The following is a 12529-nucleotide window of genomic DNA, read 5'->3' on the forward strand; positions in this document are numbered from 1 at the left end:
CAACAATCTGGGGTCCTCATTTGACCCACCTCGGAAGGATGGAAGGCTGAGTCAACCTTGAGCCTGGTGAGATTTGAACTGCCAAATTGCAGGCAGCCGGCAGGCAGCAGAAGTAACCTGCAGTACTGCACTCTAACCACTGCGCCACCGAAGCTCTATCAAAAGTCCCATCTGTTCAGCTTTTGGCTTGCCAGGAGCAAGCGACAAGGAAAAAGGGTTCAAATTTTTTTTTTACTTACTGAGAAATCAGCGTCTTCTGCTCTCAAGTGGTCTGCGATATAATGCACGCCTTCCACGGCTAACTTCAAGGCAGGTGACATGAGCAAAAACTGCTGCTCCTTATGGGTTTTGTTCCCTTGCCCCGACGTGCTGGAGGATTCCTTCTTTTTACATTTACATTTACAGTGGGTGGCTTTGGGTTTAGGCTGGTCCACATTCAGGTGGCCCGGCGGGGACACTGGTGACCCACTGGACTGGCCGTTGGTCTGGGAAGCCTCTTCTTGCAAGTAGCAATATTGGATGCTCTTGGATCGGTAACGTATGGTCCCTTCTTCCGCTTTTCCTGGGCTGCTGTACATCTGCTGGACACTTAAGGATCGGCCTTTGCCCATTGAGCTAGGCTGAAGGTCTCCAAGAGGGTGACTGGGAGGCTGGAGTGAGGTGCAGCTACCTCGGATGGGTTCTGGGTTAGGCAGCATTGAATACTGGCCAGAGGGTGACTTACACACCGGCTGTGGACTTTTTTGGTCCTCACGTTGGGTCGCAAAGGATGACGTCGGGGACTGTTCATTGCTCGGCGGGCTGTTGGATGACGAGGTGATAAAATTTGGCTCCACTTCTGTCTCTGACCAAAACCGTTGCGAGTTGGCTATTTTGTGCATGGACTCGATGAGCTTCTTGCAGTTGTCCTTGACCGTCGAAGGGCGCTTCATGAAGAGGAGGCGCGGGACGACATCCAGGAAAACCCGCCGCACCCAATCGGGCATGGTGTGGGTCCTGGGGGAACGGTGGTGGACGTTGAGCACGAAGACGGTGATGATGATGGACAAGGTGACGAAGATCATGGTGAAGAGGAGGTACTCGCCGATCAAGGGGATGACCAAGGACGTGGAGGGGATGATCTCGGTGATGAGAAGAAGGAAGACAGTCAAGGACAGCAGGACGGAGATGCATAGGGTGATCTTCTCCCCACACTCAGAAGGCAAGTAGAAGACCAAGACGGTCAAACACGAGATCAGAAGGCAAGGAATAATCAAGTTGATGGTGTAGAACAGAGGGAGACGCCGGATGATGAAGGAATAGGTGATGTCTGGATAGATCTCCGAGCAGCACTCGTACTTCTTGATGTTGTAGTTGCCCACAGCATTGATGATCACCCATTCGCCGCTCTCCCAGTAATCCAGTTGATCCACATGGCGGTGCATGCTTTCTAGGTCGATCTTGGCCTTGTCGTAAGTCCACGAACCGAACTTCATCGTGCAGTTCTGTTGGTCGAAGGGAAAGAAGGTGACGTCGATGCTGCACGAACTTTTGTAGATGGCGGGGGGCATCCATTTGATCCGACCGTCATAGAAGAGGTGGGCTTTGGTCAGGTGGGTGACCGCGAAATCCCCGTCGGCGCTGTGGGAGGGAAGGAGGAGAAAACACAGGGTGGAAATATTGTAAACAAGGTAAAAATATGTTTTCGGCTAGAATGTATGGGAATCATATTAAGAACCTTAAAGCTGTAAAATAATGATGTTATGTTGATTATATAAAATTTGAAGATGCCTATTGCTAATGGAAAATAGACGGAAAAGAAACGATAACGTTGTCTAATTTTTAAAGCGAAGGAAGAATTATTTTGTTCGCACATGTTAAAAGTTAGAAGTTGGAAAATAGGAGAAGAAAAGTAATACGGCTAAAATTGGAAACAATGGAAATGTAATGTAAAACAAATTATGTCTTTTGGTGGGAATGTTAAAGGGGGAACGACCTCATAATAATGGAATAATGGGCAACTGAATGGAGCCAAGTGTTTACTGGCCGGATGCCCTTCCTGTTGCCAATGTGGAGTTTTGTTCAGCAGACATAGTCTCATTGTGCCTAGAGAGAGAAATATCTGCCTCTACCTAGGGTCAAACTCACAACCTCCTGATTGTGAGGCGAGAGCTTCACCTCTAGGCCACCGCACCACTCTGAGGGCAGGACAAGCAATAATGGATGGAAATTAATCAAGGAAAGATCCAACCTAGAACGAAGGAGGAACTCTCTAACAATGAGAACAATTAGACAGCTCCCCTCCAGACATTGTGGGTGCTTCATCCCTGGGGTTTTTAAAGAAGAGACTGGACAGTCATTTCTCTCAAATGGTATCGGGTCTCCTGCTTGAGCAGTGGGCTGGACTAGAAGACCTCCAAGGTCCCTCCCAGTTCTATTCTGACTGACTGGATCATCTGAAAGAGGGCTTCTCAATCACTTATGGCTGACTCAGCAAATAAACAGGCAGACAGGCTGGAAGAAATTGGCTACAGATGGCTGGCTCGTTGTTTACATTTGCCTTGCTACCTTCAAGCTGCAGAGTGAGTCTCGCTCCAATCAACATTCTTTACTGAAATATTCATCCAAGCCATAACGATCCTGAATTATCCCCACCCTCGCTTTCAGCTCTTTTGTGTTTCCAGTGAGTTAAAGCCCTGGCCGCGTCTTTCCTTAAGGGGAGAGATATTGGCCAGCTGAAAACAAGAGAGCTCAAAACGCTGAGTAAGCTAATAGTTAGGGATGCCACCAAATCAGTGGTTATCATCAAGTACTGGTCTGACCTAGGCTTCCCCAGCAGCATGAAGCCGAGTCCTGGTCCCGAGAAAACCCTTTTATTTAATTTACACTGAATTCCTCTCCAGCCAAGTCTTTCCTCTCCCACAGTCTCTCCCAAGAGAGTTCATAATTACCGACATTTATCAGACTTGGAGTGTGGCCGGGCCGATATCTTTCAGATGCCACAATACTTGGCAAGAATGCAGGAGTGAACTAATTGCCTCCTGCAAACTCCACTCCCCTTTCGCTCCTTTTTTATTTCCTCTGGGAGGGGCCATTCATCGTCCACCTGTGGCCTTACTCCCAAGTCAACTCTTGTTCCTTAGCTGTTTCCTTTATCTGGTAACTCTGCACATGCACACACTCGGAACAGGCTCCAGCTGTTCCTCTGCCTCACTGCTGTCTAGCTCCGAAGGCAGCTGATAACTGTCGGACGGCCCTGGGCCTCTCTCTGCTTCCAACGCAGAGCCCTCGTCAGGGCCTTCTCCAGACTCCAGGACTGGCCCATGTTCCTCCCCAACCTCCTCACTTCCAAATCTATTGCCAACCCACAACCAATCCACAACAGGTAGATTGCCCCCACCCCACCCCCTCTGGGTCGAAAATACTATAACACTGGGTCAAATTTTTCCTAACTTATTCCCATCCATGGTGGGAAGTCACTGCCAAAGCAAAGGACAAGAGCAAAACGCATGCACACAAACACACACAGTGTGGGAAATCCCCGCCAAAGCAAATCACAAATACACACAAACACAAACACTTGAAGCTTGGTGCAGTGCTACTTCGCAGTTGCTATTTCTGGCCTTTTTCACTTTTGCTTTGTGGGATGCTGGTGGGACGCAAAGTTTCTTAATTTATCCCCATCCACAGTGGGAAATGAAAGTGCCAAAGCAAAGCACAAACCCAAACTAACAAACACACACGCACACACACAAACACAAACACGCACTTCAAGTTCCGTAAAGCCCTGGCTCCAAATTTGTTTGTTTGGGCTATGTGTGATACCGGGGCAAATTTTCATAATTTATTCCCATCTACAATTGGAAAGCTCTGTGAAAACAAAACATGCACACACACATAAACACACACACAGAGTGGGAAATCCTTGCCAAAGTAAAGCACAAATACACACAAACACAAAGCCACAAAGCTTCGTGCAGTCCTATTTCACAGTTACCTCTTCAGACCATTTTCGCTTCTGCTTTGTGCGATGCTGGGACACACAAAGCTTCATAATTTATTCCCCCTCCACAATGGGGAAATCTCTGCCAACTGACCCACAACCCTCCCAGAAGCACAAGTGCTGGTCTAATTACCCACCCGTGGCAAAAGCAGGCGGATTTCTACTGCAGGTGACAGACGTAACATGTTTCTAGACCTGTGGGTTTTTTTATCATTGTTATTATTATTATTATTATTCATTTCCTCACAAAGAGTCAGTGCTCTCTTCCCTTTGAGATGAAAAACAAACACACAGGGAAAGCCTTCCCAGAGATGGGGAGGGCATCACCTTGCAAACTGCACCCCCCCCCCAATTAAAGCACAACAACAAAGCATTTCAATATCTTTATGGTGCACCAAAGCAATCACATATTCCTGAAAGCGTTTCACAAAATGGCGCCAGGCTTCTTCTACCGTTGACCTTCTAGGAAGGCCAACCTCCCGTCTTCTTTACCTATGGGGATTCGACGGCAGCAGCTGTTTTGAAACCCATTTGTAAATGACTGCAAAGGGTAAAATTTAGATTAAGCTCTTCCTGATAATTAAATTCTCCCCCCCTCCCCCTTCTTCCCCGTCCCTGTTCCCTCCCGCCCATCATCACCCTGACACGCTTTGAGAAAACTCCAGATCGGCCAGCTTATTAGTTTATGTCACACCAAATTTATTGATTGACAAATGGTGTTCATTTTCTCCACTTCCAAATGCCACATGTGGTTCCTGAACCTGGGCAAGTTAATTATTCAGCCTGTTTATAAGTAAATGAAATGCCTGTCTAGTCACTCGCTTAGGAGAACATTAAATCCTAGTCACCATGTGGTGTGGCCCACCAGCGGTGCCGGCAGCAGATACGGACAGTGAGGAGGTTGGGGAGGAACATGGGACAGTCCTGGAGTCTGGGGAAGGCTCGGATGAAGGCTCTGTGTCCGATGCAGAGACGGGGCCAGGGCCATATGCCAGTTATCAGCTGCCTTCAGAGTCAGAATCAGGAAGGCAGAAGAACAGCTGGAGCCTGTTCCCAGAGTGAGTTGCCAGACGAAGAGAATAGCTAAAGAACAGGGGTCAACTTGGGAGTAAGACCACAGGTGGACGATGAATGGCCCCTCCCAGAGAAAATAAAAGAGGAGCAAAAGGGGAGTGGAGTTTGCAGGAGACCATTACTTCACTTAATTGGTTCGTGACTCTCCGAGACTCCTTGCCAAGTTTTGTAGACATCGGCCTGGCAGCACTTCAAGCCAGATAAGGTCTGTGACTGTAAATCCTCCCTGGAAAGACTTTGCTGGATGTGAAGGAGCAGAATTCACAGCTAATTAATAAAAGGGGGCTTTGTCGGGACAAAGAGTTTACTTCATGCTCTTGGGAAGCCTCGGTCAGAACATCGTGCGAGGAGAACCATTTTTCCAGACTGGTTTCTGAAACCGACCCACAACTGTCCTTTTTAAATGGTAGAAAGACTGAGAAATAGATGGATCAGAAAACGTGACTCACACGACCACAATTGAGGTAGTCCTGGATTTACGACCACAAACAGAGGCATACATTTCCATTGCTAAACAAGACAGCTGTTAGGGGAGCTTTGCCTCATTTTACGACTTTTCTTGCTGCAGTTGTTAAGCCAATCACTGCAGCTGTTCGGTTGGTAACATGGTTGTTAAGTGAATCTGGCTTCCCCACTGCCCTCGTCAGAAGATCACAAAAGGGGACCACATGATCGGGGGCATTGCAACTGTTATAGATTAACTGAGTTGGAAGGGACCTTGTAGGTCATCTAGTCCAACCCCATCCCAAGCAGGAGACCCTACACCATTTCTGACAAATGGCAGTCCAATCTCTTCTTGAAAGCCTCCAGGGATGAAGCTTCCACAACTTCTGAAGGCAACTTCTGTTCCATGGGTTGATTGTTATCTCTGTCAGAAAATTTCTCCTTATTTCCAGGTTGAATCTCTTTCCTTGATCAGTTTCCATCCATTATTCCTTCAAGCACTTTGGAAAATAGCTTGACCCCCTCCTCTCTGTGGCAGCCCCTCAAATATCAGAAGACTGCTATCATGTCTCCCCTGGTCCTTCTCTGCAGTAGACTAGACACGCCCAGTTCCTGTAACCATTTTTTCATATGTTTGTTGCAATTTATTTTCCAAAACATCAAAGGGCAAGCAGCAATGGATGGAAACTAATCCAGGAGAGAAGCAACCTGGAACTAAGGAGAAACTTCCTAACAGTAAGGACAATTAACCAGTGGAACAGAAGTTGCCTTCAGAAGTTGTGGGTGCTTCGTCATTGGATGTTTTTAAGAAGAGACTTCAGACAGTCACTTGTCTGAAATGGGATAGGGTCTCCTGCTTGAACAGGGGGCTGGACTAGAAGACCTCCAAGGTCCCTTCCCAGTTCTATTCTGATTCTGTTTTAGCTTCCAGTCCCCTAATTGCTCTTCTCTGTACTCTTTCCAGAGTCTCAACATCTTTTTTTATCGTGTGGTGATCAAACTGGACACAGTATTCTAGGTGTGGCCTTACTAAGGCTTTATAGAGTAGTATTAGTACCTCACGTAATCTTGATTGTATCCCTCTGTAAATGCAGTTGAGGATTGCATTGGCTTTTTTGGCTGCCGTCGAATACTTTTATAGACACACATTAGTTGCCAAGCAGCTGAATTTTTAACACATGATCCTGGGGACGAGCAAAGTCAATGGGGAAGCCAGATTCACTTAACAACTGCGTTACTAATTAAATGTGATTCCTTTAACGATTGCGAAAGATTGTATAATGGGCAGGATTCACTTAATAAATGTTTCGCTTAGCAGCAGAAAGTTTGAGCTGAATTGTTTTCGTAAGTCGAGGACTACCTGTATTGCAAATTAAGGCTTCCCCAAAAAGCAAAATTATTTTTGTAAGCACACTATCAAAAGATCACGAATATTTATGGAAGAGGGGGGAAAAAAGGATTGATCAATTTGGTTTATCAGCTCTTAAAACAGCCAAATCCATCTACTTTCTAATTGTGTGAGATTTATGATATTTACCCCAAAGAGCCACGTTTCAGGGAAATATATATTCAGCACGATTAAGAAAAAGATATATTTGGTGCAGCTGGATTTTGAAGCGGCTTTAAAAAGTTGGCAGAAAAATATTCTGCGGCTGAATATATACAGAATGCTGATTTCTGAGCCAGTTAACACTAACTGGATATATTTCTGTTTCTCTTTTGAAGGAATTTCTCCCAGGATTGCAAATGAACTGAACGAAATTATTTTTTTTTCTCTGGAATGTCTATGTTTTACAAGGGTATCCAATCTGTGGACTTCAACTCCCAGAATTCCTCAGCCGGCCATGATAATTGAGGAATTCTGGGAGTTCTTGGAAGTCTTAAAACTGCCAAAATTGGACCCTCTTGTGTTAGAACATTTAAATCTGGCTAATTGATAGAATCAGCTTATTGGTGAGATGGGCAGTAATAAATGTAATAAATAAATAAATATAAATAAATAATTAAAGTTGGGAGCCAACAGAGTGGAGAAGAAGAAGGCAGGGACTTCAACAAGTTTGGTGGAAGTTAGGAAGTCTTTTGTTCAGTACAAGTAGTCCTCGCTTAGTGACCGTTCAAAGTTACAACGGCACTTTAAAAAAGCGACTTACGACCGGTTTCCATACTGACAGCCCTTGCAGCATCCCTATACTCATGGCATCAAAATTTGGGGGATTGCAAACTGGCATGTAGAAGTAGTCCTCGACTTACAACAATTCATTTAGTGACCGTTTAAAGTTATAATGGCACTAAAAAAAGAGACTTATTACCATTTTTCCACAGTTATAACCATTGCAGCATCCCCACAATCCTGCGATCAAAATTCAGATGCTTGCCAACTGTCTCACATTTATGACGGTTGCAGTGTCCCAGGATCATGTGATCCCCTTTGGCGACCTTCCGAAAAGCCAAGTCAAGGGGGAAACCAGATTCACTTAACAACTGTGTTACTAACTTATGAACTGCAGTGATTCACTTAACAACTGTGGCATGAAATATCGTGAAATGGGGCAAAACTCACTTAACAAACGTCTCACTTAGCAGAAATGTTGGGTCCATTGTGGTCGTAAGTTGAAGATTACCTGTATTTGTGACGGTTGTACTGTCCCAAGTTAGGCGACATTAAGGAACTGGAGACGTTACAATACAATACAGTAGCAGAGTTGGAAGGGACCTTGGAGGTCTTCTAGTCCAACCCCCTGCCTAGGCAGGAAACCCTATACCATTTCAGACAAATGGCTATCCAACATCTTCTTAAAGACTTCCAGTATTGGGATATTCACGTTAAGTGAACCCGACTTCCTTCATTGACTTTGCTTGTAAAGGCTACCAATGGTGACCCCGGGGACAGTTACGACGGTACCACAAATGGTTGTATGTCAAGGACTACCTGTATCCTTATTTTTTGTTGAAGAATCTCCAGCCAGAGATTTCTGCCAGACCACTGCAGCACCAGCAGATACCCACAAAAAGTTACGTTTTGGTTTACTAAGGTCATTCTATTGGTTCAAAGGGGTAAGAAACTTGGCTGGCGCTTCATCCAAACGATTTACTGCAGATTAATGCTACTTTGCCAAGAAACCTCACCGAAGCAGGCTGCAGATGGAACAATTAAAAGTAAGTACTCTACCAGGGAGGACAATCATTTGGAGGAAGACCAGGTATGTCTGGGGGGTGGGGGGGATGCCTCTGTAAAAGCAAGTGTCTCGAAACTTGGCAACTTTAAGACATAGACTTCAACGCCCAGAATTCCCCCAGGCAGCATGGCGAATGTTTTAGAGAAGTGATGATGATTGGAGACCCCCAGCTCTAAACAGAATGGGACAACGTGTTGTGGCCGATCCACCATGGCCAACTGACCACAGCCGACTCGCTACAAGACAACTCGGCGTGGGACAATTCAACAGTTCAATGTAATCATTTCATCCAATATCATCCAATATCTCAGGGGTTGCCACGAAGAAGAGGGAGCCAAACTATTCTCCAAAGCACCTGAGGGCAGGACAAGAAGCAATGGGTGGAAACTAATCCAGGAGAGAAGCAACTTAGAACTAAGAGAAATTTCCTGACAGTGAGAACAATGAATCAGTGGAACAGAAATTGCCTCCAGAAGTTGTGAATGCCCCAACACTGGAAGTCTTTAAGAAGATGTTGGATAGCCATTTGTCTGAAATGGTATAGGGTTTCCTGCCTAGGCAGGGGGTTGGACTAGAAGACCTCCCTTCCAACTCTGTTACTCTATTCTATTCCAAAAATAATTTAAAAACTATTTTAATTTGGGGTTATTCACATTTCATTTTTGTCCTTCCATTTGCGTCCTCTCTTTAACGATTCTATGCTGAGTTAGGGGTGGCTAGTTTTCCACTGTGATTTGGCAATGGTGAGTTTCTAAAGGCTTAGAAAGCAAATATTTGGAGCCAAAGGAGCTTGTGGCCTTTGGATCAATCACTCTTAGCAATCCTAGCAATAGCAGAGGGTGCTGGGAGATGTAGTTCAGCAGCATCCGGAAAGCACAAAAGATCAGAAAATGGAGCCAAACTCACTGAACAAGTGTCCTGCTTAGCAACAGAAATTGAGGTTGCCAGGTCTGCTTCCAAAAAATAGCAGACAAGTGGGGGGGGGGGGGTTTAAGTAATAAAAAAAATAAAAAAAATACAATTAAATTATATATTTTCTTACAAACATTTTAACACGTATTAAAATAATCACTTCAAAACTTTACTTAAAATTCAAAACATCAAATATATTATAATTAGAACACAGCAAAATAGTATTTACATAAAAACAATGATTAACTTTTATGTTTATAATGCTTCAACGGAATCTTTGGTTTGACAAATTCGCGCTCTACATATTGAGGCTAGTCCTCATTGACCTCAAATGATGATACGTTATTGAGTGTTCCAAAACATACCTATCCAACTAAGAAAAAAGTATAATATAAAAATAATAGGTAAATGCGAGTTAAGAAAAATAGTATGCAAATAATTTTATATACTTTTCTTAAATGTCTTGTGAAACAATTGAGTATGATTAATATTTTTTTTGGAGAATCGAGTTCAATGGATATTCGATCTTTGTCTCATTCTAACTTATGAAAAAAAAAGACAAAATGCGATTCTCCTACCCTTATTCTCTTAGACTGTACAGCTTTAGATTATGTACCATTTCATCATAAAGCTTTTGAATAAAAAAAAGTCCACTATTTTGTGAAAAAAAATAGTGAACATAATGTGAAAAAAGCGGACTGTCCGCTCAAATAGTGGACACCTGGCAACCCTAGAGGGGCTCAATGGTGGTCATAATTCAAGGACTAATTGTAAGACATATAAGCTTCAGCTCCTAGAATTCTCCACCAGGAGTTGAAGTCCATGTGTCTTAAAGTTGCCAAAAATTGAGAAATGTCGGTATAAAGTAAATTCTGTTTTTCACTGTTGTGTACATGTTGTTCTGACCTAGGCTTCCCCAAAAAGCACGAAGCAGATTCCTGGTCCCAACAAAACCCCTTATCTAGCTTGGAAAGCTGCCATGTAATTATTTTACGAACGCAGTGCTGTGAAGGGAAAGACTTGGCACAGAGTCTCTGAGATTCCCAGACAGATTTTCACACTCCTGAAACGAATCAACGAACGAATGAATTGTTTCCTGCAAAAGCCCACTCCCCTTTCACTCCTCTTTTATTTCCTATGGGAGGGGCCATTCACTGTCCACCTGTGGCCTTACTCCCAAGTTGAGCCTGATTTCTGAGCTGTTCATCGGGAACAGGCTCCAGCTGTTCCTCTGCCTCATTGCTGTCTAGCTCCGAAGGCAGCTGAGAACTGCCAGATGGCCTTGGCCCCCATCTCTTCCTCCGATGCAGAGCCCTCGTCTGAGCCTTCCCCAGACTCCAGGACTGGCCCATGTTCCTCTTCAACCTTTTCACTGTCCAGCTCTAGAAGTCCATGCAGGATTCGAGGCGGGTGAATGAAATGACAAAGGTGTTTTCTTTCAAAGTCAGAACGAAGCAGGCCGAGTCCCCAAGATCTCCCTGCAGCATTTAACGAAACACAGGCTGTGTTTCCTCACAGCAAAATTCAAAAGAGCAGACGTATTTTGCTCCAACTTCAAAATGAAATTTTGGCTCCCATGAATTTGTTTTGAGCTCACCTCATAGCAAGGTTATTTCCTGCATCTCAAACACTCAAAATATTGGCACGGGTGGTAAATGTTCAGCCTTTTAAAAAGCATACCATTCAGTTACTCATAATTAACTAATGATGTATTGGAAAATCTCCATTATGCTTTAAACTCCTTATCTCTAATTAGTTGAAGAGGTCTGCCAGTCCATGGTCTTTAGCAAATTTTCCTTCAAGCGTTCCTCCCGAATTTATATCTATCTATCTATCTATCATCTATCTATCTATCTATCTATCTATCTATCTATCTATCTATCTATCTATCTATCTATCATTATCTATCTATCTATCATTATCTATCTATCTCTATCTATCTATCATTATCTATCTATCTATCATTATCTATCTATCTATCATTATCTATCTATCTCTATCTATCTATCATTATCTATCTATCTTTACTTTACTTTACTTTTATTTAATTTATAAACCGCGCCCTCTCCCTCGCCCTCTATCTATCATTATCTATCTATCTCTATCTATCTATCATTATCTATCTATCTATCATTATCTATCTATCTATCATTATCTATCGCTATCTATCTATCTATCATCTATCTATCTATCTATCTATCTATCTATCTATCTATCATCTATCATCTACTCTTTCCCCAAAAATAAGCCCTCCCCCAAAATATTGCAACATAGCAGCAGCCGTGAGGTGACCATGCTCGCCACCTCCTGAACCTCAAAAATAATAAGACCGCCCCAAAAATATGGCCAAGTGCTTATTTCGGGTGTCAAAAGAAAATAAGACCCTGTCTTATTTTCGGGGGAATATGGTATCTATCATCTATCTATCTATCTATCTATCTATCTATCTATCTATCTATCTATCTATCTATCTATCTATCATTATCTATCTATCTCTATCTATCTATCATTATCTATCTATCATTATCTATCTATCTATCATTATCTATCTATCTCTATCTATCTATCATTATCTATCTATCTTTACTTTACTTTACTTTTATTTAATTTATAAACCGCGCCCTCTCCCTCGCCCTCTATCTATCATTATCTATCTATCTCTATCTATCTATCATTATCTATCTATCTATCATTATCTATCTATCTATCATTATCTATCTCTATCTATCTATCTATCTATCTACTCTTTCCCCAAAAATAAGCCCTCCCCCAAAATATTGCAACATAGCAGCAGCCATGAGGTGACCATGCTCGCCACCTCCTGAACCTCAAAAATAATAAGACCGCCCCAAAAATATGGCCAAGTGCTTATTTCGGGTGTCAAAAGAAAATAAGACCCTGTCTTATTTTCGGGGGAATATGGTATCTATCATCTATCTAT

The 12529-nt window shown here is 43.3% G+C and overlaps 1 protein-coding gene across 1 annotated transcript in view; it reads right to left on the reverse strand.

Moving 5' to 3' along the window:
* CHRNA4 (cholinergic receptor nicotinic alpha 4 subunit) overlaps positions 1-12529 on the reverse strand; it is a gene marked incomplete at its 3' end in the record, with an annotated part of 86320 nt that overhangs the window by 19025 nt on the left and 54766 nt on the right. Inside the window, exon 5 of the mRNA XM_081949706.1 lies at positions 240-1620. Coding sequence (XP_081805832.1) covers positions 240-1620 — 1381 coding nt within the window. The remainder of the gene's footprint in view (positions 1-239; positions 1621-12529) is intronic.

Source organism: Natrix helvetica, assembly GCF_964273705.1.
Source record: "Natrix helvetica genome assembly, chromosome: 3".
NCBI classification, from domain to species: Eukaryota; Metazoa; Chordata; class Lepidosauria; order Squamata; family Natricidae; genus Natrix; species Natrix helvetica.